Genomic DNA, 25,157 nt, shown 5'->3' with positions numbered 1-25,157 from the left:
GAACAAGTTCTCATTTACAATTGCGACCTGGCCAAGATAAAGCAAAGCAGTTTGACACATACAACAACAGAGTTACACATGGAGTAAAACAAACATACAGTCAATAATACAGTAGAATAATAAGTCTATATACAATGTGAGCAAATGAGGTGAGATAAGGGAAGTAAAGGCAAAAAAGGCCATGGTGGCAAAGTAAATACAATATAGCAAGTAAAACACTGGAATGGTAGATTTGTAGTGGAAGAAAGTGCAAAGTAGAAATAGAAATAATGGGGTGCAAAGGAGCAAAATAAATAAATACAGTAGGGGAAGAGGTAGTTGTTTGGGCTAAATTATAGATGGGCTATGTACATGTGCAGTCATCTGTGAGCTGCTCTGACAGCTGGTGCTTAAAGCTAGTGAGGGAGATAAGTGTTTCCAGTTTCAGAGATTTTTGTAGTTCGTTCCAGTCATTGGCAGCAGAGAACTGGAAGGAGAGACGGCCAAAGGAGGAGTGTGCCTGTTGTCGGCATCCAAAGATTATCCAATTTTAATAAACGCTTGGAGGTAAGGATGACAGCAGTGGTATAGTCTACGGCGATCACTTATTATTGATATCTACATAGCGCATTGATGTGAATCACACTGCTGCTCTCTCATTTAGCTATTTGTGCCTTACGGATTGTGGTTGTTGCGGACGGTTGTTCACAAATCTAAATGTGTATTTGAACCCAATAATGGTTGAATTCAAGAAGTTTAAGCTGCCTATCAATCATTGTTTTTGTAACCAACAGACAGCCAGTGAAAATGCGCTCTTGCAACAGCTGTATAGTGTGGATCCAAGCCTATGAATTAAAAGTAGGGCTTTTATTGCTCAATCTAATTGATACTAATAAAACAAAATCCATAGGCCTAATGGACACATGCTCAAGTTTGATAGACTTAAAGGGTTAATCTGTAGTTGCTACATCCATTTTTGGATTTATAAATGTATATATAATAATATATGCTACTGTTCAAAAGTTTGGGATCACTTAGAAATGTCCTTGTTTTTGAATGAAAAGCAAAAAAATGTTTATCCATTAAAATAACATCAAATTGATCAGAAATACAGTGTAGACATTGTTAATGTTGTAAATGACTATTGTAGCTTAAAACGGCTGATTTTTAATGGAATATCTACAGAGGCCCATTATCAGCAACCATCACTCCTGTGTTCGAATGGCATGTTGTGTTAGCTAATCCAAGTTTGTCATTTTAAAAGGCGAACTGATCATTAGAAAACCCTTTTGCAATTGTGTTAGCACAGCTGAAAACTGTGGTTCTGATTAAAGAAGCAATAAAACTGGCCTTCTTTAGACTAGTTGAGTATCTGGAGCATCAGCATTTATGGGTTTGATTACAGGCTCAAAATGGCCAGAAATGAAGAGCTTTCTTCTGAAACTCAGTCTATTCGTGTTCTGAGAAATGAAGGCTATTCCATGCGAGAAATTGCCAAGAAACTGAAGATCTCGTACAACGCTGTGTACTACTCCCTTCGTCATGGTTACTACATGATTCAATATGTGTTATGTCATAGTTTTGATGTCTTCACTATTATTCTACAATGCAGAAAATAGTAAAATTAAGAAAAACCCTTGAATGAGTAGGTGTCCAAACGTTTGACTGGTAGTGTATATATCCATTGATTCTTGAAGAATATAACTTATAAATTCCTCATGTGCTTAGTTCAACTGTCACACTCCATGGGAAGCCAAAATATAGGCTTGTTTTACTCCAATGTTTTAAATATTGTAAATGTAAACGAACACTGTATAGCCTCATAACATGGTTAAAACAAAAAAAAAAATATATATATATATATATAATGGATGGTCAGTCCTTGCGTCCACAGCTCTGTCTATTATTCTGAGAGTAGTTACATTTCTCCAGGCCCATCCCTCAGCTTTTTACCAAAACAGAGGCAGGGCTACCGTTTTGTTAATGTTTCATTTGTGGATTTGCCCTTTAAACAGCTCCATACAGTGAGGGAAAAAAGTATTTGATCCCCTGCTGATTTTGTACATTTGCCCACTGACAAAGAAATGATCAGTCTATAATTTTAATGGTAGGTTTATTTGAACAGTGAGAGACAGCATAACAACAAAAACATCCAGAAAAAAGCATGTCAAAAATGTTATAAATTGATTTGCATTTTAAATGAGGGAAATTAGTATTTGACCCACTCTCAATCTAGTACAGTTAAACACACACATGGACGTAGCAGTCTAAGGCACTGAATTTCCGTGCAAGAGGCGTCACTACAGTCCCCTGTTCGAATCCAGGCTATATCGCATCCGGCTGTGATTGGGACTCCCAAAGGGCGGCGCACAATTGGCCCAGCGTCGTCCAGGTATGGCCGGGGTAGGCCGTCATTGTATATAAGAATTTGTTTATAACCGTCTTGCCTAGTTAAATAAAGGTTACACACACCACACTGACCAAAAAGTTATTTTGTTGGCATTTATGTATGTCCCCATTACCAGTAAAACATAATCAAAACCTATTTCTTTCACTTGCTGTGTTGTTTCGTTTTTCATTTGTTCAGTCGTTTCATTCTCAACCAGGATTTCATCATACATGTCAAGCAGTGAAGTTTCAGTTCTGTCTGTCCGTGGTCTCTTCTGTCGTGGGTCCTCTTCGTCGGTGCGCACTGTCACTGTGTCCGTTTCCATTTTGTCCAGCTGTGTATGTAACATTTCTCGTAAACCCTGTTTCTTGTCTGCATCGAAGTAGCGGTCCTTGTACATAGCATCGAGCATGGTAGCGTCACAGTAAAGAGAGAATGCCACCGAATCGCTTGTTCACAGCCTGAGTCGGCAGTTTTGTTGAGCAGGCATTTTCAACGCCATGACAGAGGGTATCGTGTCTGCTACAGGCGGAGTTGACGAGCTTATTTGTCGTGTCAGTTGTTCGAATGGAGCTTGCTAGTGTGTTCATGTCTCAAACATGTTCTCAAATGCCATTGAAATGGTAGCAGCGGTATGACAACCAGCACATTCATGAGCATGAAATATGACTTTCCTCAGTACAAAATCCTCGACAACCCACTGTGCTGTCAGACTCCGCATGCTCATGGGGCTGATATCGCTGGTCCAAATGTCAGTCGTGAAGGTTAATAGCAGTGATGCTATTACTGTGTAACTCCGGTAGGGCAACATCTGAAAAATAGCACACTTGGTAGTGTGTACCGGTGCTCGACCAGTCGGCGAAAGCCAACATCACCCACGACGGAGAACGGTTGATTGTCATGGGCAATGAATTCCATTATCTTGGCATTAATGGATTTCGCCTTTTGAGTTGTCTCGCTGAAATGTTCTTACTCTTTCAAATGCCTGCTCAACTTGTTGACTGCTCGATCCACACAACATACATTGTGGGCTAGGTTAGGAATGCTGTGTTGCACGCGTAGCGCCAAATGTTACGTGTCGTCATTACGTCATCTACCTACGTTATATAGGTATGCACGTCAGCTTTGACATCGATTTTGCACATCAGCGTTAAACTAGACATCGGGCCGATGTCAATGTTGGCATTTTTAGCTAATATCATCCGGTTCCGATATCTTCACCGATATATCGCGCAACCCTAATTACAAGCATACCCATAACATGATGCAACCACCACTATGCTTCAGTAATGTGTTGTATTGGATTTGCCCCATACATAACACTGTATTCAGGACAAAAAGTGAATTGCTTTGCTACGTTTTTTGCAGTATTACTTTAGTGCCTTGTCATAAACAGGATGTTTTGGAAGATTTTTATTATGTACAGGGCTTCCTCCTTTTCACTCTGTCAATAAGGTTAGTATTATGGAGTATCTACAATGTTGTTGATCCATCCTTAGTATTTCCCCATCTCCCATTATTTCATAAAGGTGAAATATATATTTTTTTTAAATAGCCATTGAACTCTGTAACTGTTTGAAAGTCACCATTGGCCTCAGGGTGAAATCCCTGAGCAGTTTCCTTCCTCCCCAGCAGCTGAGTTAGGAAGGAAGCCTGTATCTTTGTAGTGACTGGGTGTACTGATACACCATCCAACGTGTAATTAATAACTTCACCATGCTGAAAGGGATATTCAATGTCTGTTTATTGTTATTTTTACCCATCTACCAATAGGTACCCTTCTTGGTGAGGAATTGAAAAACCTACCTGGTCTTTTGGTTGAATCTGTGTTTGAAATTCACTGCTCGAATGAGGGACCTTACAATTATCTGTATGTGTTGGGTACATAGATGAGGTAGTCATTCAAAAATCTTGTTAAACACTATTATTGCACACCGAGTGAGTTCATGCAACTTATTATTATTACTCCTGAAGTTATTTAGGCTTGTCATAAAAGGGGTTGAATACTTTTCATTTTTTTAATTAATTTGAAAACATAATTCCACTGACATTATGGGGTATCATGTGTAGGCCAGTGACAAAGGAAAAATCTAAATTGAATCCGTTTTCAATTCAGTCTGTAACACAACAACATGTGGAAAAAGTAAAGGGGTGTGAATACTTGCTGAAGGCACTGTACCTAAACCTTCGTTCAGCTAAACATATGAACTTCAACAAAAGTTAGGCCATGCACGCAAATCGTGATGCTCTTCGTACTCGTAACATTAACCTGGTTGTCTATTAAAAATGTTGAAGGGGGACACGCACAGAAAAGGATTTGATTTTACATGCAAGCAGACTTTAAGGCTGATTCTTGTACCCAGCATAATATAAAACGGACTATAAAATACGATAATGCAAGTGGCCAAAGGAAAGATTAGAAAAATTGAATGACTTGCTTTGTGGATGACAAAGTGGCACCTGTAGTTCCAGAAAGCCTCTTAGAGCACTAGTGGATTTGGGTAGAATTAGCGGAGGTTCTTCGCCTATCTGTCACCTCCCTTGTGGCTTGCCAGGAACATGAAGGATGGGCTTGACAGCAGTCTGGCAGCCATAGCTCACTCTGTAGCTGTGTTTACCTCATGATGAGAACAGTGAATTGACTGAAGTTTTGGGGGGGACAAAGTATCAGAAGGAACTATCACGTACAACAGAATTGGTGAGACAGAGACTGTGCTCATTGTTCTGTATCACTTGCTTTTTTTAGGCCATTGTTAGCCTGAGGGAAATGTTTTCTACATGATAATGAGAGCTGATGACAACTGACCTACAAATTCCACCTACTTCTTGTGAAAATAAAGTAGCATACAGTACTGTGAATGAGTAGGACATTGATAGAGATTTCACCATTAATTCTACTGTAGTATGTTAACAATGTTGTACAGAAGTGGATACAGATGTGTAGGCTTGGGCGGTATCCAGATTATCATACCGACCTTGTGCCATACCGGGATATTCGGTAATACCGGCACAAGTACATGTAAAATCCCATATTGAATGCTAACAATCGCATTATGAACATTTTATACAGTCTCTGACCTAAACTATTTTCAGAACAAACAACCCAGCTCATAAAGTTATACACCGAACTCAAAAATGCTACTCACAGTTCGCTGCACGTACAAAACAAATATTAGACAGCAAGGCTCTTGATCCAGGAGGGGATTCTCAGCGTTACCGGCAAGCAAAACCAGATTTTGGAAAAAGCTAACTAGCTACTAAATTAGCGAACCAAATGCACAACTGCAAAGCATTTAGCATATTTTAGACAGTTCACTTAATAGTTATAAGATATCTAGCTGGCAAACATTTAGTTGTGAATTCCATACTCGAACTTGATCAACTGGGCGTGCTGCACAACAGTGAGTGACTCACAAGGCTCCAGTCTATCGTCGTTGTGTGCTTGTAAACAAACACCACGTGGCTGGGTACTACTAGTAAGCTTCATAATAAATAATTATGTGACAGGTGAAATGAAGAACGCGATCTTTATCCCCTAACATATTGCACAAGTTCACTGCAGGTGTTTACTTAAAAAGTAGCTATTTAAATTCAAACGTATTCGACGGTATTGAAAAATGTGTCTATTTCCAAATATCCCCGTATACGGTATACCACCCAAGCCTACTGTTGTTTTCATGGTGGCAAAGGGAGGGTATATTACTGGTAACTTTTGCCTGTAAACTACCAGAATTGTTGTAACTTTCAAGTTTTGGAGGGAATTTTAGCACAGTGTCCTTTTTGGGTACTTCAAATGATCACAGGTGTCTAATTATTTCTGGCCCTTTATGTGGCCATATCACATGCAAATATATGAAATAATAAAGAAATAAAAACAGAAAGGCAAAGCTGTAAAACATTATCCTAAATGTAAACCATCAACTTAATGAATCCCACTGGTGTTTAATATGACTTACAGCATAAAATATATTTTTTATATTTTTATATAAAGGATATTTCTTTGTTGTTTTGGTGCCAAGCTGGTGGCAGTTGTGAAAAAAGTCAATAGTTGGAAGAGTTGCGGAGTTAATTAAAAATCATGTCAGTGTTGTCTAGATGTTTTTAATTCATTAGGATATTTTCTCTTAAACCATATGGTCTATCCACTAGAAACTCATGGACAATATGGACACAGATATAAATAAATTGTACTATTTATGAATATATGTATTTTTTAAGTTATTCAAGTATAAATTACCAAAGTTGCCATAGATTACTTGTTAATTACCGGTAGTTTTCCAACCCTACTTATGTGTTACTGCTGCAATGTCCCTTTTCAAAGATGTTTTGCTCAGTCTCAGTAGTGGATGTTGGACCAAATATACGTATCTAAAGAGTGGATAAACTTGAGAGTAGTGGAGTTTGTTACAAATGGCTCAAGTGGCTGCTGGAAGCAACTAGGTTGCAGCTTAAATTCCTGCATTCGAACCGAACGTCTAAATGTAAATCGCTTTGGCTAAAAGTGGTGGCTACGTGGCCTTATTATTGATAAATAATGTCATGTGGTGTATGAAACATGCTCGGGACAAAAGTGCATCTAAGTGGAGAATTCTACACCCACATGTCTAATCTGTCTTGAGTTCAACATCATTGCAATGATGTTTGAGTCACTAGCGTTGATTCAGGACAGTCCTATGGGGAAAAACATTTAGAGCATCAATATTCTCAACTGGGGCCAGAATCAATTTCAAGGTTATTATTGAAGAGTCTCATTTGATACTGTATGTAATGGCTTATATGTTTAATTTGTTTACGATCATAACACTTGAGAGACATTATGGCATGTCTTTTAGTGCAGGAATAGGTTTTTAACACGGAAAGAACGGAAAAGGAATAGACAGCTGTGAAGTACTCAAGAGGGTGTGTCTGTCCCCCAAGGCATTATTTGTAAAGAAAACCTAGTACACTGTGAACAACTATGTATCACAGCATTTTCATACTCAATCTACCAGCATTGCACGTATCTCTTTGAACCACAGTGAAATGGCTGAAGATTGAAAGAAAGCCTGTCATAAGGTTCCTCCCAATAAAGGAATTGTTTGTTTCTGCCGTGTTTTGAGCTTGCGCAATCAATTAATGTTTTTTTTTGTTGCCTTTTGCTTTCTTCTTTTTAATCTGAATATGAAAACAATTTGGTAAAACCTTTTTTATTTTTTTTTATTTTTTTAAGGCTCCTTACAAATTCTCTGATACATGCGCTTTCATCTGTCCGGTTGCTTTGAGATTGTGTTCTCATTAAAGTATATATTTAAATATATTCTCCAGAGGCTGCAATTCTTTGTTTTTAGTACTTCTTTTTAAAAGCTATGTTCTTCTTTAAAGTTGGAAGTTAAGTATTAAGTAAAAAAAAAAAGTGATACAAAGCAATCACTTTCCTTCATAGGTATCTGTTCATATTATTAACTGGTACCTTACTGAGCCTGTTTTGGAGGAAGCCTTCAGTTTTCATCCCTAATACCTTTTACATTTTAGAAAACCATTGTTTGCAGATAGGATTGGCAGTGTTTCTTCTTTTCTCACGTGCAGTTTTGTTTGTTGATCTTTTGCCGAGCCGTTCTTTTCTTGTTGTTTCTCAAAGGCCGGGCATAGAAGTCACAAAATACTAGGAATAGCTTCTGGTCCCTAAAGTACTTCTTAATATTAGTTCAGTATATTATGTGGTGCATGTCTTCCAAAATGGGCACTTGCGACTCCATCCTTTGATTATTGAACATTATTTTACACAGCTGTAGGTTACATATAGCGTAATTAATTTCCGTAATTAGCATAATATTAAGTGCTATATATAACTCGCACACCCTTTTGTCAAGAGCGTTAATATGATTCAGCAGCTCTATTTGAAAGATGAATTCCAGGAAGCATTCCTGAAAATGAAACGAAGGCTGTATTCGGTTAAGACTGTAATTCAGTGGTACAGCAACTGCTCATAACAGCTCGTGGCTCCTTATAACTGCCTGCACAAGTTCATAAATGCCTATGATTCATTCACAATGCATTACACACGTGGTTTAAAGAGTTTAACAGATTACCCCTAACCATAGATGTAGGTAGGTTAAAAAGCTATGCACTACTTAATCCAATGCTTATTGTAAATCACTGCCTCTTCAGCGGACAGCCGTCCTGCAACACTTGCTAATTTCCCTTTCCTGTACAAACCAAGCAGTAAGCTCCCCTTTGAAATACTCCGCGGCAGTACTTTATAGAGTAAGAGAGAATAATACAAGACAAAAAAAAATGTCACACCATGTTAGTGCTTCCAGTTTCCCCCTAGCACTGATCACAGCTATTAGCGTAGCATTACCACTTCAAAACAGAAACTCTCTAGTCTTGACACAATGGGGGGGAGGCGCATGTCCTTTTCATGAATTCCAGAAGCGAAAGAATATGACAATTCTGGAAAGAAACACATGCATGGTTCACAATAACCACTTGGCTAAACACTGGTAGACTAATGTACAGATCCCAGAGAAATGACACTATTAAACATATACCATAGATAGTTGAACACAGGAATCCAAGCCAAATTATCTCCAGGTGCTGCTCGTGGCAATCCAGATTCTTACAGTAACTCTGGATATCTAAATAAGGTGTAAAGGACCGACTTAATAGTCACTTGACATTAGATCATTGTTGGTCTGAGATATAGATCTAGAGCCATGTAAATGGTGGTTGCTAACTTGCGTAGGGTTATCACTACTTCTTATACCAATCAAAACGGTTTGAGATTATTATAACCCTCATTACTTCTACCATTTCAATGAAACTAGAGCTATATACGAAAGAATACCAAACCACCCTTGACAAAAACCCTTTAGAAAGCACTGTTTAAAGTATTGTGAGACAAAAGTGGCACAAACAGGCTTTTGTTAGGCGAGACAAAGAGCTGAACTAAGTGTTTTCATGTTATTTATGTTATTTGTGTGTTCTCCCTTTTCAGTGCCTTCGCCTAAGACGCCACGTGTTTGTAATAAAAATGTAATGAGCATTGCTTTTGTGGAAAACACTCGTTATCAGATTTTCGCTGTCCCCGCCCCACATCAGAACGTGAGGCTCTCTTCCTCTACCCATGCTAGGCCCCCGGGCGACTGAGAAACAGTTAAGGAAAGTATTTTCTTTGTTCGTTTTCCCTGCACCATAAGCAATTTATCACAGAATGAACTTTTATTGTATCTCTGTATGACTCACATTAAATTTTCACCCATTAATTTTGAAATGGGTACTAAGCTTTTATCAAATGCTTGGGAATCTCATTTGGATTATTGTATTTCATTAATTACTTGATAGACAAAGCATACTTTTCAATGTAGATTTTTTGTGCTGTTTAATTAATTAGCATGTTTTCTCTTTTAATTAAAGCCATTTTTTAAATTAAAGCCCACAGCAAAACACATATATAATTTGTTTGTAATTAGGCCTTAATTGGTGGTAGTGGAAGCTTAGCACCCTCGGTTTCTTTTTTCATGATTGCCATTTTATTGCCAGTTAGTCATTAATTAAACTGTTTTTCTAATTAGCTTATAAAACTGTTGATGGTACATTATTGTAAGTGTGAGTTCAAAGCTTGCTAATAAGCCTTCCCTACTCAGAAGAGGCAAGATAATGGAATATGTACAAAGCGGGCAAACTTTCAGACTCTTTTTCAGTCCCTAAAGATGACAGTATCTAGCATCAGATTATTACGGAACAGAAAAATAGAGACATGCGTTATACCACTGGCTGTTCGGCAGCATCTTCCCAGGAGTGGCTCTCTTTTTGCATGTCATGTAACGCTGTTTGTCAAATTGGCAGCAAGATTACATAAACCTCTTACACGACTGCCCTCTGAACGACAATAATGATCATCTTTATTGAGAGAATATGACAATGCATATTGAATAGAAAATAATATGGTGAGGATATACAGCTCATGGCTTTGATTAGATAAGCAGTCAAATAGTCTCACCAGACAACCAATGCCAGTTATGCTTTCATGTACTTGGACTTATTTTTTTACACCTACAGAATAAAGACTATTTGTCATCAGAAAACATTTGACTGAAATTGTATATTGACCAATAGGAAAAGATGCACATCCCTATCAAGACGATTTGATAGATATCTAGATACATGGGCTCCGATACGATACAGGAACGATACGTTGTAGTTTGAAACGATTCGGTGCGAAATCAAGCTCGGGTGCATCCTGTTTCCATTGATCATCCCAGAGATGTTTCTACAACTTTGAGTCCACTTGTGGTAAATTCAATTGATTAGACATGATTTGGAAAGGCACACACCTGTTTATATAAGGTCAGAGCAAAAACCAAGTCATGAGGTCGAAGAAATTGTCCGTAATGCTCCGAGACAGGATTGTGTCGAGGCACAGCTCTGGGGAAGGGTACCAAAACATTTATGCAGCATTGAAAGTCCCCAAGAACACAGTGGCCCAGTGGCCTCCATCATTCTTAAATGGAAGAAGTTTGGAACCACCAAAACTCTTCCTAGAGCTGGCCGCCGGGCCAAACTGAACAATCGGGGGAGAAGGGCCTTGGTCAGGAAGGTGACCAAGGACCAGATGGTGACTCTGACAGAGCTCCAGAGTTCCTCTGTGGAGATGGTTGTCCTTCTGGAAGGTCCTCCCATCTCTGCAGCACTTCACCAATCAGGCCTTTATGGTAGAGTGGCCAGACAGAAGCCACTCCTCTGTAAAAGGATTTCCTGAGTCATATTCTTTCAATAAAGATGATCATTATTGTCGTTCAGGGGGCAGTCGTGTAAGAGGTTTATGTAATCTTGCTGCCAATTTGACAAACAGCGTTATATGACATGCAAAAAGAGAGCCACTCCTGGGAAGATGCTGCCGAACAGCCAGTGGTATAACGCATGTCTCTATTTTTCTGTTCCCTAATAATCTGATGCTAGATACTGTCATCTTTAGGGACTGAAAAATAGTCTGAAAGTTTGCCCGCTTTGTACATATTCCATTATCTTTCCTCTTCTGAGTAGGGAAGGCTTATTAGCAAGCTTTGAACTCACACTTACAATAATGTACCATCAACAGTTTTATAAGCTAATAAGAAAAACAGTTTAATTAATTAATGACAGACTGGCAATAAAATGGCAATCGTGAAAAAAGAATTGCCTAGTAAAATAAAGGTAAAATAAATTGATAGCCTGCTTGGAGTTTGCCAAAAGGCACCTAAAGACCAAAAAAAAAAAAAAAAGATTGAACTCTTTGGCCTGAATGCCAAGCGTCACGTCTGGAGGAAACCTGGCACCATCCCTACGGTGACGCATGGTGGTGGTGGCAGCATCATGCTGTGGGGATGTTTTTCAGCGGCAGGGACTGGGAGACTAGTCAGTATCGAGGGAAAGATGAATGGAGCAAAGTACAGAGATCCTTGATGAAAACCTGCTCCAGAGTGCTCAGGACCTCAGACTGGGGTGAAGGTTCACTTTCCAACAGGACGAAGACCCTAAGCACACAGCCAAGACAACGCATGAGTGGCTTCGGGATAAGTCTCAATGTCCTTGAGTGGCCAAGCCAGAGCCCAGACTTGAACCCGATCGAACATCTCTGGACAGACCTGAAAATAGCTGTGCAGCGACACTCCCCATCCAACCTGACAGAGCTTGAGAGGATCTGCAGAGAATAATGGGAGAAACTCCACAAATACAGGTGTGCCAAGCTTGTAGCGTCATACCCAAGAATACTTGAGGCTGTAATCACTGCCAAAGGTGCATCAACAAAGTACTGAGTAAAGGGTCTGAGTTCTTATGTAAATGTGATATTTCAGTTTTTTTTATAAATGTGGGAATTTCTACAAACCTGTTTTTGCTTTGTCATTATGGGGTATTGTGTGTAGATTGATGAGGGAAGAAAACTATTTAATACATTTTTGAATAAGGCTGTAACTTAACAAAATGTGGAAAAAGATAAGTGGTCTGAATACTTTCGAATGCACAGTAAGTCAATAAGGCATCATCTTTGTCAAAGTATTATATATTTCGCCTTGAAGTCTTACTTGTCTTTTCCTATGAGATGACGTGCAAATTATTTTTAGCCTACATTTCTTTTCAAGCCTGTGTTTTATTTAAATGTTGACCACCATCCAACATGGAAATGTTTATTAGTCAGAAATACCTGCTGATAAGTTCTTCCTATTTGCGAGTCGTCTGAGAGCCAAACATCTTTTCTCCGTAGCCTACACTTGGGTTTCCACTAGATAAAACAGCCACAAAGTCAAAATTGGCTATATTGTACAAATTCATGAAAACAAAAATGAGCTTTTTGGTCTTAATTTAAGGTTAGGCTAAGGTTAGCAGTGTAGTTAGGGTTATGGTGAGAGTTAGGTTTCAAATCTGATTTTAAGTAGAGAAAATGTAGTTAACTAGATGTGTTAACTAGTGACGACACTACACTTGGCCGCCTTGCCATGGAGCAAATTTAAATATGTTGTCCAAACTAATGTTTTCGCACCTTCCCTTTTTTTACCAGCAAATTATCGTAATCTATTTGGAAATTTGTTGAATACATTTTTTTTTTTGCCAGTCCGCATAAAAAAATGACAATTTTATAAATGTCAAATTGCGTCATATGATTGCATTTTAGAACCCCGCTCCCCCAGTCGCCACAAGATGAATGGTTTTGAGCAATAATGTTTTAGGCCAATTAATTTTGCATGGCCAGGTGTGCAGGGTTTGCTTATTTTCTACCATTTCATTGATCCTAAAGAGAAATCTCAACCCACCCGGGGCACCTGGCCATACAAAACAAACTCGCCCATTGCTTCAATACTCCCTCCAAAACGTTCAATAGTTAGGCTAACCATATTACCGGAGCTTATATTCGTTCTCTTTCTATTGTGGATTTGCAGTCGCAATTTAGATCATGCATTGATATATAGCTAGCTAGCTAGCTTGCTGACATGATAACAGAGAGAACAAAGAATGTAGCTATTTGACCATGGCTGTGTGCGTTTCCAAATAGGAATGACGTCTGGAATCCGACACTGTTTCACTGGAGTTATCAAACGGCAAGAGTCAGACAAACATCAACCCGAAAATTTGTCAACAGCTCGTTTAGGCACGGTTTAGCTGAGACTCATCTCTTGACAGCACTAGCGGTTCTGGGGGGGGGGGGGGTAGTGCCCCTGTGACAACAATTTTGGACCCCCTTGTGGCCCCCCTAAATGTGGAGTATGAAATCATTTTTACATAACACATTTTTACTATTGTTCTTTTTTTACATCCGTTATTAATGTAACTGGCCCCTCCAACAGTACAACTGGCCCCAGCTTGGCCCCCCCAGTTGAAATGGTCTAGAACCGGCAATGCTTGACAGGTATTTATTTTTCTGAAATAATTATTTTCACCTGACTTACAGTATTGCCTGTCTTAACTGAAATGTCTTCACATAAACTTTCATTAGCTAGCTAAGGTTAGCATGCTAGCTAGTTACACTGAGAGCTGTCAGTCAGTGGCCTATTTGTTATTTCTCTGCTACACGTGGAAATCACCACAATGTTCCAACCCCCAAGTCCTGAATATGCATTAGCAGCCTGCGTCAGTCTTCGAGGTGGAACCGTAACAAGAATTTCTGCTCTAGGTCAAGGATTACTTGAAAACAGTGGTGTGAAGAAACGGCATCTCAGAACCAACAACTTGTCGGTTCTTGTCACGGATGGGCTATTGTAGCAGACGACTACCTCAGGATCCATTTCTATCAGCTAAAAACAAGAACAAGTGGCTTCAGTGGGCACCGAGATCACCAAGACTGGACAATTGAGGAGTGGAAGAACATTGCCTGGTCCGGACATTGCTTCATGCAGAGTCAGGATTTGGTGTATGCAGCATGAGTCCATGGCCCCATCCTTCCTGTTGTCAATGGTACAGGCTGGTGGTGTATTGGTGTGGGGATTGTTTTCCTTGGAACACCTTAGGCCCATTCATACCAATTGAGCAATGTTTACATGCCCCTAAGAATTCAAGCTATTTTGGAGGCAAAGGGGGGATCCGAATCGGTACTAGATGGGTGTACCTAATAAAATGACCACTGAGTGTATAGCACAACTTTGAATTGCACACCATTTCATAATCAAGTAGTTCAGACAGTTTTTTGATGGACTCTTCTTCTCCCGCTTTTCGACCATGCAGTGCGGGTAGCAAAAGTGATTGTTGTCCTCATTATGAAATGATTACCCTTTATATCCAAAAAATGTCTATATATACTGATTATTTCAAGCAAAACTATTACTGATGGTGAACCTGAACAATCAAAATGAAATCGAATCTAGGCTAAACACCGATCATCGTGTATCCTACCTATAGCCAGATGAGAGTTGTGTCTCCGGCGGCAGCTTAGGCCATTTTTCTTCTGGTAAAACACCTTTTTCAACAGCGCATTTGATGAAAAAAATTACCTGCCAAATTACATTGGTTGTGACTCAACTAATAAAGCCTAATATCGTGCAAGCCATTTCACAAACATGTGAATGATGAAGGTGACGCACAGATGTGCCAGATCAGGAATAGAGCTACCTCTCGTTGTTTAGCACGCACAGTTGGCGCACAGTGCACAGTTCAACTAGGCCACTGATATTGCCTGGGGTTATTCGTCATGCAAAATGACTTGTAGATCAATGACTGTCAACTTAATGACTTGTTTAGTTCAACACTGAAGGAGAAGACGCAGTTGTCACCAAAGATGAGAGGTATTTTCCGAAGGTAAAAAAAGTCATTTGTGCAAAACATTTTTGTGAACCGGCAATTCGTGACGTTTGAATTGATTTTCTGACCTCGATGCATGCTACATTTGGATCAGTTTGGGTTCCCACGGACTTAGGCCTCACTCCCCCCTATCTGAGATATCTACTGCAGCCCTAATCCGCCACATACAACACCCGTTCTGCCAGTCACATTCTGTTAAAGGTCCCCAAAGCACACACATCCCTGGGTCGCTCGTCTTTTCAGTTCGCTGCAGCTAGCGACTGGAATGAGCTGCAACAAACACTCAAACTGGACAGTTTTATCTCAGTCTCTTCATTCAAAGACTCAATAATGTCCACCCTTACTGACAGTTCTGGCTGCTTTGCTTGATGTATTGTTGTCTCTACCTTCTTGCCCTGTTGTCTGTGCCCAATAATGTCTGTACCCTGTTTTGCGCTGCTACCATGTTGTCATGTTGTGTTGCTGCCATGCTGTGTTGTCATGTGTTGCTGCCATGCTATGTTGTTGTCTTAGGTCTCTCTAGGTAGTGTTGTCTCTCTTGTCGTGATGTTTGTTTTGTCCTATATTTTTATTTAATTTATTCTTATTTTTAATCCCAGCCCCCGTCCCCGCAGGAGGTCTTTTGCCTTTTTGGTAGGCCGTCATTGTAAATAAGAATTTGTTCTTAACCGACTTGCCTAGTTCTTAAATAAAGGTTAAATAACGAAATAAATGATGCACTCATATCGTAAACATTTGAACCGGGGACCGATGCGTATCGGTGAATCGTTACATTCCTATTGACCAGGTTTCACCCCCCCGTCCAGGACTCAACCGGTTCCAGCGGCCAACACCGTAGCTTACCAAGGGATCCAAACCTCTTGACGAAGTTAATAGGTGTTGGGTTAAAGTTGCTACACTTACCTTTCTTCTACCCTTTCCTTCTCCTTCTCAAGTTCCTAATGCCTGGGCACACTTTCGATGGTCTCACGGTAGCGCCATCACACTTCTGACACCAATTCCCAAATGCGTGTGTTGCCTTGACCTGGTCTCAGACTTGGGTCATGGGATTGTCATCCCAACCCTTTTGTAGCCGTTATGCAGAGAAGAAAAAAAAACTCTGAACCTCTTGATGGTGTACCGTAGCTAGGGGTTGGGTTAAGGTAGCTTCTAGCTACATTCTATTGCATGGCCCTACACACCATTTGGCTCACAGTGAAATAAGAGCACGTCAGCATAATCAAACACTCGTAGAGGTGAAGCTTTAGGCCTAGGCATTCCATTTGAGCAAGACTTCACTCAAATCATTGTCAAGACTTTCGGTTATCCATTATCTCTTTGATCACAGATGTTATATTTTCCACAGATACACAGAATATTAACTGTCATGTTTCCTCCCTGGCTTTTTCAGGGGGTTGAACTAGACCTAATTCTTCTTATCAGCATAGGCATTTCTTTGTTTAACCTGCACAGATAGGACAACCAATAATTGGAAATAGATTGAATGACATCAAAGCAATTTAGTGGACAAACTGCTTTATGCTTCATTGTCGCAGTAATGCTTTTACATGACATCAACAAGATCAATTCGAAGCATAACAATCTGACTTTTCAGACTAGAAATCCATTTTCCTTTTTTCCTCCCTACCTCGATTCTTCGAAATTAGATTGAAATGACATATGAGCTGCTAATCTGATATTCATTCCATTCTTATATAGCCCTGCTTCCCAAAGTTGACTAAGGCCACATTATTTAGGCATTAAGGTAGTGTGATAAGGGAATTAGTCTGGTCATTAATCGTTTACACGTCAAATGCAGCGGAGCAGCTCGGGGTGGTGATTTAGCGAGGCAAAGCCACATAGCCCCTGTTAATCCACCTCTCACTCGTTTTAATTGGAAGAGGCTTCCCTGGATAGGACATTTATGAATGGGTTTAAGGCCATTTCTCCCTTTTAAAGCCATCATTTATTTCATATTCTTAATACCAGCTTGAACATTTTATCCACATAGAAAAGCATTCATGTTTTTAAGTTGAATCGTCTCTCTCCCTACCATTTTGTCTTTTGAAGCTGCTGTTGTTTGTAATGTGTATCTTGGGATATCCAGGGATCCAGAAGTTACTGATAACTATGCATTCTGAAGGCCGTATGCGGTCATGTTGGTAAACTGGTAGTACTACCGGCATGATCCCCTATGTCTTGATTATTTTGGAAGGGATGTCACTGACTGAAGACACATCCATGCTGTCCATGCAGTAGGCTATGCTGTAGTATACAAGTCAGTTCGGGGGGGGGGGGAGACGACTATGACAATACCTCGTGTTACTCAGTACTATTTTGTGTCGATACAATGGACATGTCTTATCACAGCCTTATCTTTAACATGGTCTGTGCTGAAGTGACAGATAATATAACGAGGACCCATATTTGGAGGTCCACTTGAATCTCTATGATGACCCAAACATGAGTGACAACAGAAAGCGTTACTATTGTCTTAACCCGCCTAGTGGTCCTAAGGTGCTGCTGCTGCAGCGGTATAATGCAGCATGAATATTCTGCCTGCAAACCTTCCAAAGGTCACAGTATTAATCCTTTGAATAAACGTTGTATTAAACAGAGGTTGTGCTCAGGACAGACTTTCAAGGAAAGACAATGGTTTGGGGGGAAAACTGATGGTATCGGACACTAAATCTTTTTTTAATATGGGTTTTAAGGAAACATGGATTGGCTTGTGTGACTGCCTTAAACAAAGAACACATGAGTTTTTTTCCTGTTGTGTAGGCTCATGTCTCCTTTTTTTCTAGCTTTGTATTTTTTATTCTGGCAGCACATTTTTTAATTTCTGCTGGCTTGTGATGTGAAAGGATTTGGCACTAAGACGCAAGAAGGAGGGGGAGAAAAAAATCCTGAAAAGTGGATCAAAAAAGTAAATGAAAAATAATGTCATATTACTGAAAATATGAGAGGCTAATTTGTGCCGACTTTTTGCTAATTTTGTTCTCGCCACAGAAAGAGGAGCCGTCACCTGCTCGGCGCCACAGCGCTGACAGTGCCAGTGATCCATGAAATAAGCTGCCGCTGGCTTTGTTCAGATAAGAATGAACAAATCTGCACAATGTACTGCTCTCGGAATCTCATTTTCATACTTGCATGCAGGCTAAAAGAAATAAGCTGTTTGCAGGCTTGATTAATCAGACATTTGAGGGCTTTTTTGTCTCTTTGATCTGTTCTGTCGCCTAGGTAACTTGGTTGACATTAATGTTGAGCCCCAGTAAAGACAATCAGGGATTGTAGACTGAACTGATAAAAAAATTAAAGACCTTTAACGCTTTAAATATAGTAACCGCTCAGCGGCTTCATTTGGAAGAGAATAGGGGGGAATGTGAGGGTTTTAATTTTGGTTTTGGAAGAATGTTTAGGAAGGCGTGGTTTCTAGACCTTTGCATTTCAAATGATCCACACAGGAGAGCAGGTTAATGTGGGTAATCCTTGTGTTGTAAAGAGAGTACATCTCTGGGTGTAAACTTCAAAAGGAGCCATTTAGCATCCGATTTCATTTTATTTTCTCTCAAAACTATGCCTTTTACCCAATTACATTATTTTTGGAAAATGTGTGAACACAGGAGCCTTTCTGAGATTTAATAAACCAATAATTTAATAAACCTTCAGATGTACAATCCCAGCGTGTGCCACAGCCAAGCAAATGCATTTAGTACCTACACCACTTAAACATGGTGCTCAAAACGCCCTGATGAGAATTATCTGCTGGCAAATCTACTCCCAACAGGACAATGATCACCCATTGTAACTTTCCCTTTCTCCAGCATTCCGACTAGAAAACATAATTTATTGGCTATAAAACCTATAAAAAATGGCAAGGAATTAGAAAACTGTCATAGTATGTTAGCTTCAGGTTATGCAGACGCTTTTACAAATCTTCCAAGTGACTGTATAGATTAATGCCTCGAGGGCCCAGCCAAAGCCCAGTACTTGCAGCCAGCTGAAGCCCTTATCTTAAATCCAAGCAAAGTACCATTAATCTTTTTGAAAGACCTTTATGGCTTTTAATGTATCCCAAATTAGAACATTTTACACCCTTGGTTCCTGAAATATGGTGATAAAAAGCCTTTAGAGTTACATTTGTCCTGGCTGCTCGCTCTGACCTGCTTAATCCCAGCATGCATTAGGAGATATTTTAGTTTTAGTCTTTCTAATAAAGTTTATCCCACTTAATTATAATTGAAAGAAAAAAAATCACCAGCAGGTTTTTTTTTCCAGTTAAGAAATGGTGGCACATTTCTTCATTACCTTAAGACTTTTTTTTTTCTTTCCCCTGATTGTACTCTATGCATTTTAGAAAGGGTGATTTGTTCTAAGTGTTTATCAAACTTTTCCTTCGGTCGAATAATAAACCTATCTCGGGAGTGACAGGATTTTTCCCTTTTGTTACTCGTACTTCTATGTGACTGGGGTTATTGGGATTATTCTGCTCTACAGTACATGCACTTCCTCCCTGGGATTTGAACAAAATGTGTTTGCCACTTGCAGTCACAGTCATTCCTTTAACTTTTCATTTAAAGAACTGCGCAAGGTCTCCTTTTAGTGTACATTCAAACGATTTAGTAAAGGTCATGACATTTATTTTTGCACATTCGTGGTAAATGGTTGACTGTCTTATTACTGTTAAGCAGTTGTCTGTGTGTATGTACCATGTTTTAATTTTTTTCACCAACCCAGGGATCTTTATGCCATCATGACTGTCGTTGCATCATGGTCGGGGTGAGACAAAAAGGGGACCGGAGGCACTCATGGGAAGCCACCCTGACACATCAGTCGGAAGAGCTCTGCTTGCCAGAGAGACTGATTTACATCCTCTAATGGGCCTTGTCTTTGTCTCCCTCTCAATAGCTGGCCGTGAAAATCGCTCAAGCCGCCGATTGCCGTGACTTTGTGCAAAGCAAACAGGAAGCGGAGGCTTCTCGGGCAGCCCAGAAAAGGAAGACGCAAATCGCTTGGGGGTGTGTTGTCTTTTTGCTCTCCTCCCCACAATTATCTCCTGAATTTACATTACATCGCAGTTTGTTAGTGACATACATTTTATTATGCATATTTGCCTAGCTTGCCAGCTTCTTTCCCACTTATTTCATACACAGGTATGCGTACATGCTACGTTTCGCCTATACAGAGAAAGCGTGTTCTGTAGCCGTCTCGTAAAATTAGATAGACGCCATTTTGAACTGTCACAGTGGATGTCATGGGTAGAACATGTGTAAAATGTGTTATGCCAGTGTATAAGAACTACACTCAACTTACTGTCATTTCAAGCTCTCAAGAACTTGGAAATATGTATATTTCATACAGAAATTAATTGTTGTCTTTTCTGTAAAAGAGAATACATTTTGCAGGAATTTTATTCCAAGTACTCAAAATAGGTTTTTTGCTAAATCAGTATTTTAATATTGTTTCAGGTTTGAAGCCAAGCAAAGATGGGAAACCAAAAGCAACATGGGATATATGTGACATAAACCCAGAAGAGAAAGAAAATTACATTTTTGTAAAGATTTGTCTAATTTCTCAGTTAATTTAATAAAGTTTGTTAGAAAAGATGTTTGTACCTGTACAATTTTGAAAGGAAATGTCAGGATACTGTACATAACAATAAAAAAACAAAGCCTGTATAAGATGAGAATTATGGAATGTTCAAATTAATTCTCTGAGCACTCCATGGTGGCTGCTGTGTGTGCTATTTTCCATTACATTTCTGTGATTTGAGCATTTCTGGGCCTTTTTCCTTCCAATTAAATCTGGTGTACATTACTGGATGATGCGTTTATTTATTGCTGTAAAGTGGGTTAATCATGAAGGCGCTCCTTTCTTCTGAGGAGGTAGAGAAAGAAGAGATTAGGGTCCTAATGCAATGTACAGGATAATGTGCGATAGGATTTGCCAGTGCAAAATGAAATTTGGCTGCTGTAAACTGTTCTGAGCAGTCATAAACTGTAAATTGTGTCAACAGAGAGGGTATGAGACATGAAACGGAGGCTTTGGTGTTGGCCTTCACCCATGCTGAGAAAGATGCCATTGTTCCTCGGCTTAAACAAGAAGCACAGGATATTTCTGAGAAGCCTACTCTATGGCTGTAAAGAGTCTGAGCGATGATTAACAATGTTGTTGTGTACACAGTAGATTTGATGCCAGTCTTTTATAGTTTCTTTTGCACTTTGATCATATTTTGATCTGCAATGACCTCTCTCCCAAATGCCCCCCCCCCCCCCAATAATGCCGATTGCAATATTCATTATTGTCGTTTCAAATTTCATGCGGAAAAATAGCAAGTCTGTTAATTGCCGTTATTCATAACCTTACATTATTATGTTAACAATGCAAAATGATTGCTTTGCTCCAAGGCAATCTGGATTTATCCACCTCCGTTGTTTGCTTTTCACCCATTTGTGCACCCACTCCCAAACGCTGTATCCTATTCTCATAGTCTTGCTGAATCAGTCACTCACTGCAAGACTAAATGGGCAGAACATCAGCATAAAAAGTTTACTTGACCGAAACGGCTTAAAACTTTGAGCATCTGAAAAAGCAGAGAACTACAAGGAATTCCACAGACAAGAGAACGAGCTGTTTTTAATTTCTGAGTAACAATTAAGTACCTTACTGTGATTATTTTCAAGAAACATTTGTCTAAAAGAAACAAAAATGGCTTCATAGCGAAGAGAAATGTCTCGAGCAACAATTTAGCTTGGACTGTCTGGGAGTGGCCTGAAAACGAACTGTTATTGGCAGAGAGGTTTGGGAACTCTCTTATGGTATATTAACTAATTCACTGCCTGGTGATGTCAGGCCAAAACTCCATCCCACAAAAACAGGCTGACATTTCAGGTGATCTTTTCAATCAGCTCTTACACTAAAAGGGCATCATCATTTCACAATTTCACAGTATTATTCCAACCTCATAGTGTGGAAATATGTATAAAACACAGGAAATGCATGTTTTTGACTGCACTGGCCCTTTTAGGGTTAAGTGTATAAGTGTCATTATCATTGGCAATAGTTTTTGTAATCACTTTTATATGATACTATTGTTTATTTGTGGGTGGACATTTTGCTGTGGAAAAAAAGACATTTGCTCTACAGTATATGTTTTCATTGAGTTTCTGAGACCATCCAGATGACGATTGTCTGAATGTGCGAAGACTTACTAATAATTTGCACGCTGGAGCCTACAATATAGGACTCTCTGTGTGTGTGTGTGTGTGTGTGTGTGTGTGTGTGTGTGTGTGTGAGAGGCTGTCAGATATGAAGATGAGCTAATTCATCTATTTAACAGTCCTTTAGTGAGAAAGAGTTTAACAATGTTAATCACGTCAAAGTGCTCTATATGGGTTATTGTGCTCACTTTGATTGCGATTATTTCAAAAATGCATATTGATTGAGACCAGAGCAAAAGATTGGAATGGTTTTCATACACAAAACATTAGACTGTTCATTTCTGGTGCCTAAAACTAAGCTCAAATTGGACAAATCATTCTAAAAACATTGCTTTAACATGTAACATTTGTAATTTATCAAGCAGTATTTACTATTGTCAATTATGTTGATTTTCAATAATACTGAAGCCTAGCTGTTTCAAAGGTTTGGATGCAAGCTAAGCAAAATCTCCTCAGCATTTTAACACCCACTTTAAAAAAATTATAATTTTAAGTTGACCCTTAAATTGACCCCTTTTTTATTTATTTTTTTACAGTGTTAGGCTTCCAACACTGTGTTTTGGAAACTGGTATTTTAAAACTAACAATCATTCAATCAAGAACACTTGACAGTGTTGAGCTCACAACACTTTGGGTGTTGGAAATACATTTATAAAAGCAAGTCATTCAATCAAGATAACTTAAGTGTTAGGCTCCTGACACTGGACATTGGTGACATGACAACACAGTGTTTCCACAAGAGTGGCATCGAAACACTCTGGATGATCATAACTTAAACTACTTCCTGTAATTTGAAATGGTTTCACAATGAACTTGCACTGCTAGCACTGTGTGGTTATTGTGGGTCATTTCTTAAACATTGCACGACCCCCCCCCAACGCTCAAAGAAAATGACAGATTTTTATGAGGGTGATATTCCATTTGGCCTGTTCTCAGATTATGTTTAACTTCTCTTGGAAAGACCCTTTTATATGTACATCATCTCATCCTGTGTCCTTGGCATAATGCTGTTGAACCAGTGGACTCAAAACAATGGCTTGAAGCAATTCGCATCTGTGAATATGCTTTTGCTGTATGTAAAAAAATACAAAAATATTTAGCCTGCATATAGCCATTTAAATGTTAGCAAGACGAGTGTTTTCATTGAACATGACCAGCGTACAGCCTAGAGCGGCGCAGCCACCGTATCAATAGCATCTCCGTTTATTAATCTCTTTGAACATAATGCCTTGAGCGGAGAAGATACTGTTTTTTAAGCAGGAAAATCCTGTTTCCTTCTCTCCATGTTAAGGAGTCCTTTTCAATGGGTTTTTACTGCAGGCCAAGCTTGGCCTCTGACCTATGTTGATTTGTTGTGAAATGCATCGACAAATTCCTCGGGCACATGTTGAAACACTCACGGGGGAAAGCAGTTGTTGTCAGGAGTGGAATAACAACAACAACAATCCTATTAAATGGTTGAAAAGTAGTCGTGGTGCATTGTTGTGAAGGTTCTGCCGTGAACAGGGACACGTGTACCTTGTAATAGCATATCAATGGGATCACTAGCTGGTATCACTAGATTTAAAAACAAACAAATATGAAAACGGACGTAACTCCAGAAGCTCCGGGATATGACCCCGGGAAATATCTCCGTGTCTCAACTGAGATGCTACAGATAAGGGGAAATCTTCAAAATATCTTGACCATAGACTGGTCTCTAAGAACAGAAGAATCTCTCGTAGGCTCGCGCACATCCATAGATGGATGGATGTGCAGAACATTGGCTTTTGAATTTGACTACGATCTCAAATTGTAGTCGAATAAAAAACATTTTGTTGCGTTTTGTGTCAATGCTGCCCCTTCCTTTCATTGAAGGAGTATGGTTGTGTTTTATATTCAGTACGTCTCAGAGCGACAGGCGGTGTGGATGTTGACATTTCCCCCGGCTGATTTAATGACCTGTTTAATTCTGGCACGTCCACGGCACCTCACAGATGTTTTGCCGTTTTAATTAGCGTAATCATCACTCTTGAAGAAGGCCATAGGGCTGTTTAATGGGTCTTGTTTGTCAAGATGCGCGGAATTATAACACAAAAGACATGCCGTTTATTCTAATGCAACAATCATTAAATGATTATGGATCTGTCACAATTAATAATCACACCAAAATAGATTTGTCTTTGAGCCAAAATAACCCCTTTTCCTTTGAAAAGATTTGTTTGACAGTGTTTGGCTGTTCGTTCTTTTTCAGTCCAATGGAGTGGTCTTATTTTAAGACTACGTATAATGCTTTTTAACGTATTATTAGTCTGTATGAGCTTTTAACCTATGTTACAATAAGGTTATTATGTCTCGTTCACTGCATGGGAATACTAATCTCAAAACTGCAATAAGGAACTGTATTGAACAGCAATCAATGGCTTACTTTAGAAGAATCAAGATCATTCTCAAAGAATTTAACACCATTGCAGGCTGTATCAGAGAGACAATGGAATTAGTAAGTGTTAATATGGTCTATACAGTGTCTATATAGACCATATTAGCACTTACTGTGTCTATTGTCTACATAATAAGGATGTGGAAGTAAAATGGAGAAAACCAGTACATACCTTGCAACAACATTGCAAATATACAAACTGTTATCTTTTTAATGCTATCTGTCTAACTCAGAGTAATTATTGAGGACCTCAGATTCATATGACTGTTTTCAAGTAAAATCCAGAGCAGGAATAGATGTTCTCTTGGGTGACCACAAAGCTTCACATCAAATTATGAATGTATGTTATTTCTTTCACTAATTGAAGTTTGGAACTCATGATAAATTCCAGTACCCAAGCTGCCAAGTACCAAGCAAATATACC

General features: G+C 39.2%; 1 protein-coding gene across 1 annotated transcript in view; it reads left to right on the top strand.

The window, feature by feature from the left end:
* fam204a (family with sequence similarity 204 member A) overlaps positions 1-20,911 on the top strand; it is a 36,109-nt gene extending 15,198 nt beyond the window's left edge. Inside the window, exons 6-7 of the mRNA XM_029753205.1 lie at positions 20,003-20,112; positions 20,563-20,911. Of these exons, the coding sequence (XP_029609065.1) occupies positions 20,003-20,112; positions 20,563-20,614 (162 nt within the window). The 3' untranslated portion in view covers positions 20,615-20,911. The remainder of the gene's footprint in view (positions 1-20,002; positions 20,113-20,562) is intronic.
* The last annotated feature ends 4,246 nt before the right edge of the window (positions 20,912-25,157 follow it).

Source organism: Salmo trutta, chromosome 5 (assembly GCF_901001165.1).
Source record: "Salmo trutta chromosome 5, fSalTru1.1, whole genome shotgun sequence".
In the NCBI taxonomy this organism is placed as follows: Eukaryota; Metazoa; Chordata; class Actinopteri; order Salmoniformes; family Salmonidae; genus Salmo; species Salmo trutta.
The sequence above is the reverse complement of the archived record's forward strand: the minus strand, read 5'-3'. Positions and strand labels throughout refer to the sequence as shown.